Source organism: Aquila chrysaetos, chromosome 4 (genome assembly GCF_900496995.4).
Source record: "Aquila chrysaetos chrysaetos chromosome 4, bAquChr1.4, whole genome shotgun sequence".
Classification (NCBI taxonomy): Eukaryota; Metazoa; Chordata; class Aves; order Accipitriformes; family Accipitridae; genus Aquila; species Aquila chrysaetos.
In genome coordinates this window covers 43,954,428-43,958,426 of record NC_044007.1, presented here as the reverse complement: position 1 = coordinate 43,958,426, position 3,999 = coordinate 43,954,428, and the positions used below count along the sequence as shown (strand labels likewise).

Below are 3,999 nucleotides of genomic sequence, written 5' to 3'. Positions count from 1 at the left end.
GCATCCCAAAGACACCGCTTCCCCCGAGGGCGGGAGTCCCGCCGGCAGCTTCGGCCGCCGACCCCGCCGCCCCTCCGCGGCGCCCAGAGGCGCCGCGGAGGGGCGGCGGGGTCGCCGGCCGGCGCGGGGGACCGCTGGGTTCCCAGGTGACCTTGGGGGAGTCCGAGGCTGAGCGCTGACCCCGCACGGGTGCCGGAGGAGGGAAAGGGCAGCAGGTGGGGGACCATCCCCACTTTGGGGGGATGGCGGGACCCTCTGCCGCTGGCTGAGCCCTCGGCGGTCTCCTCTTGCTCCCGGCAGGGCGGCGGCGGGAAGCATATGTGAGACTTCGGTGATTGGACGCGCCAGAGGAGACCAGCTTGAGAAGAGCAGGGGTCTCACCTGTTTTCCCCCACTTCCGAGTCATCCCCATCGCCAGCGGGCCTCATCACCCACTCCTGTGGCCATGGAGAACTCCTCCCGCCCTGACACCAATTCCTCATGTGCAGACTGCACCGGGAGAGGGGATGGGGGTCTGAATATGTCCACTCCCCCACTGAGCCCCAGCTTCTACGTCACGGTGCCTGTTATCTACTCAGTCATCTGTGCTGTGGGGCTGACAGGCAACACCGCCGTCATCTATGTAATCCTCAAAGCCCCGAAGATGAAAACGGTCACCAACATCTTCATCCTCAACCTGGCCATTGCTGACGAGCTCTTTACCTTGGTGCTACCCATCAACATTGCTGACTACCTGCTCCTGCAGTGGCCCTTTGGAGAGTTCATGTGCAAGCTCATCATCTCCATAGACCAGTACAACACCTTCTCCAGCATCTACTTCCTCACCGTCATGAGCATTGACCGCTACCTGGTTGTGGTGGCCACCACTAAGTCCAGGAAGATGTCCTACCGCACCTACCGAGCAGCCAAGATCGTGAGCCTCTGTGTCTGGTCCTTTGTCACTGTCATCATCCTGCCCTTCACTGTCTTTGCTAAGATACACAAGGAGCAGGGGCGCTCCCAGTGTGTCTTCGTGTTCCCCCACCCTGAGAGCTTGTGGTGGAAAGGCAGTCGCATCTATACCCTTATTTTAGGCTTTGCCATCCCAGTGTCCACCATCTGCATCCTCTACACCACCATGCTGTGCAAATTGAGACGCGTGCACCTCCACTGCAATGCAAAAGCCCTGGACAAAGCCAAAAAAAAGGTGACGCTGATGGTGGTTGTCATCCTGGCTGCATGCCTGTTCTGCTGGACGCCCTATCACCTTAGCACAGTGGTGGCCCTCACCACAGACATCCCACAAACTCCACTCATCATTGGGATTTCCTACTTCATCACTAGCTTGAGTTATGCCAACAGCTGCTTCAACCCTTTCCTGTATGCCTTTCTGGATGACAGTTTCCGGAGGAGCTTTCGCAAACTGATAGATTGCAGAACCACCTCATAAAGCCAACCCTCTGTCCCCTCCTGTGCCCCTCTCACAGTCATCTGCTCTTCCTGGGGACTCCAGCCCAAAGAATGCTTTCTCTCCAGCCTCCTTGTGATGGCCCACAGGGCTTCAGATTGTCTCACTATCCAAGACATAAACTGGGGACAGGGCGATCTTTCTCAACTTTCCTGCATTCATTTCCTCAGCACTGCTCTCCACCCCTTGCCATGGTTTTTTTGTTTGTTTGTTTGTTAGCTTTTATTTCCTTCTTTCTAATGTGCTTTCTGTCCTAGGTTTGTAGCTCACAGAGCTGCAGCAGGTCCCTTTTCCCCTTTTAAAGTTATCGCTTTGTGAACTCAAGCCACACAACTGTGTCTATTACCGGTGATTTGTAAAGCCCAATAAAGGTGTGTTATTGAGCATCTTGCTTAATGATTCCTGGGCTGGTTTTGGCTGGGATGGAGTTAATTTTCTTCGTAGTAGCTACTATAGGCCTGTGTTTTGGATTTGTGCTGAAAACAGTGTTGATAACTCAGGGATGTTTTCATTACTGCTAGGCAGTGCTGACACAGCGTCAAGGCCTTTTCTGCTTCTCACCCCACCCCACCAGCGAGGAGGCTGGGGGGGCACAAGGAGTTGGGACGGGACACAGCTGGGACAGCTGACCCCAACTGACCAAAGGGATATTCCAGACCATATGACGTCATGCTCAGCGTATAAAGCTGGGGGAAGGGGAAGGAACGGGGGACATGGGGAGTGATGGCGTTTGTCTTCCCAAGTCACCGTTAGGCATGATGGAGCCCTGCTTTCCTGGAGATGTCTGAACACCTGCCTGCCCATGGGAAGTGGTGAATGAATTCCTTGTTTTGCTGTGCTTGCGTGCGCAGCTTTTGCTTTACCTATTAAACTGTCTTTATCTCAGCCCACAAATTTTACTTTTTTTTACAATTCTTTCCCCCATGCCACTGAGGGGGGAGTGAGCGAGCGGCTGTGTGGTGTTTAGCCACCTGCTGAGTTAAACCACAACAATTCCTCAACCTCTTTCATATCCACGGGACCTGCTTACCCAAAGTCTTGCAAACTTAGCAATATTGAAAAAAGCACAGCTCCAAAGGATATGGAATAAATGAAGGCATTGAGCTCATTTTCTTTTACAGGGGACTGAGATAAGGTGGTCAAAATCCATGAAAACAGGCAAGAGAGATCTCAGCCCAGCTTTAAGGAAGAAAGAGCCAGCCCTCACTAGTGAATAAAATACACAGATGTGGATTTGGAGCCACTTGTTGTGGAAAATAACTTAACAGTGTACATGGTAGCTGTAGTTTGTAAAATTTGCAGCTTTTGTTGGCATCAGAAGTGTGTTTACTTTTTTATTTGTCATATATTTATGGGCAATCTCCTTCTTGCACATACAGACTTTTTTTTTTTTTTTGGTCCTAGAAAACAGAATCGGGAGGTATTTTCAGAACACGTTAACCCTTAAGGGTTTGAAAAGGACTTGCTGAAACATGGGGAATATTCTGACTTCTTCCCTACAAATCATAAGTAACATATGCAGTGGTTAAGTTACTTTAACAGTCTCTCACACACTTGTCTTCTGCTTGCTCTTGAAATTTATTAATGTTTCTTTTAAGAAGGACAAAGGAAGTAAAAAAATAAAAAACACAACCCCAGAAGATTAGGTTAATTTTATCTGGAGGAGGGGGGAGAGGGTCAATAAAAGTTTCACTAGAATTCACATGTCCAAACACTGCATGAGGAAGTTTTTTCCTCCTCTCTCCTCTTTTAGCCCTCTAAGAAAAACTGAAAAAATGTGGAAGACTGGGAAAATATTTGCAGTCACTTAACAGTTCTAATCTTGGTGGTCTTCCCTACTCTTCCCTGCAGCAGATGCTAAATTTGGGTAACACAAATTTTGTTACATATTTCTCCCTCCTCTGAATACAGAGAGATAAGGAAATGTGGCTAAGGAATAACGTTTCCACTTACACAGGAAGGGATGATGGGTTTCAGGAGGTGCATAAGGATTCGTGTGGCACATGCTCAGGTTTGCAGGTGCCTCCTGAGAGCCCTTGCACCAGGTCCATTCCCACTGCTGCAGTCTAAAGGTCTGACATAGGCATGCAGAAAATTTCTTCTGCTAAATCCTTCTAAAGAAACTCCAGATTTCAGCAATTATACAAACCCCGGTACATTAAAATACAATATAACTGGGTTGATGATTAAATCATTTCTCCTTATAAGCCATTAATGTTCTCTGATACAGTCAGTGCTAATTTCAACATCCAGTCTAGCTGTCATGGAACTGAAAGGATTCCTTTGGGCGACAAAGGTGTCTAATCCTGCTTCATTAGAAGGTGTATGATTGACTTCCATCAGACACAGAAGCTGGCCTTTCAATGAGCAAGCCCAAAAGGTGTTGAGGACCCATTTCCACACCACATACAAAAGCATGCTGCAGGAACCGGTGTCCCGCACTTCATGTTTCTGCCTGAAACAAAATGTAATTAACTTTTCCCACCAGCTGCCTGCTGTTTCAGTTGGGCTTGTAAATTGTAATGATGCTTCTCTGTGGTCAGTCACTTGTG

The 3,999-nt window shown here is 49.0% G+C and overlaps 1 protein-coding gene across 1 annotated transcript; it reads left to right on the top strand.

Annotated features, from left to right (window-relative positions):
• The first annotated feature begins 347 nt into the window (after positions 1-347).
• Positions 348-1,838, top strand: NPBWR1 (neuropeptides B and W receptor 1). Its single transcript, XM_030012103.1, has one exon. The coding sequence runs from the start codon at positions 446-448 to the stop codon at positions 1,427-1,429; it is 984 nt and encodes a 327-aa protein (XP_029867963.1). The 5' UTR covers positions 348-445; the 3' UTR covers positions 1,430-1,838.
• Positions 1,839-3,999: the final 2,161 nt, after the last annotated feature.

Coding starts and splice junctions, on each gene's coding strand:
- NPBWR1 (XM_030012103.1), top strand. CDS start 446: ATGGAGAACTCCTCCCGCCCTGACACCAATTCCTCATGTGCAGACTGC.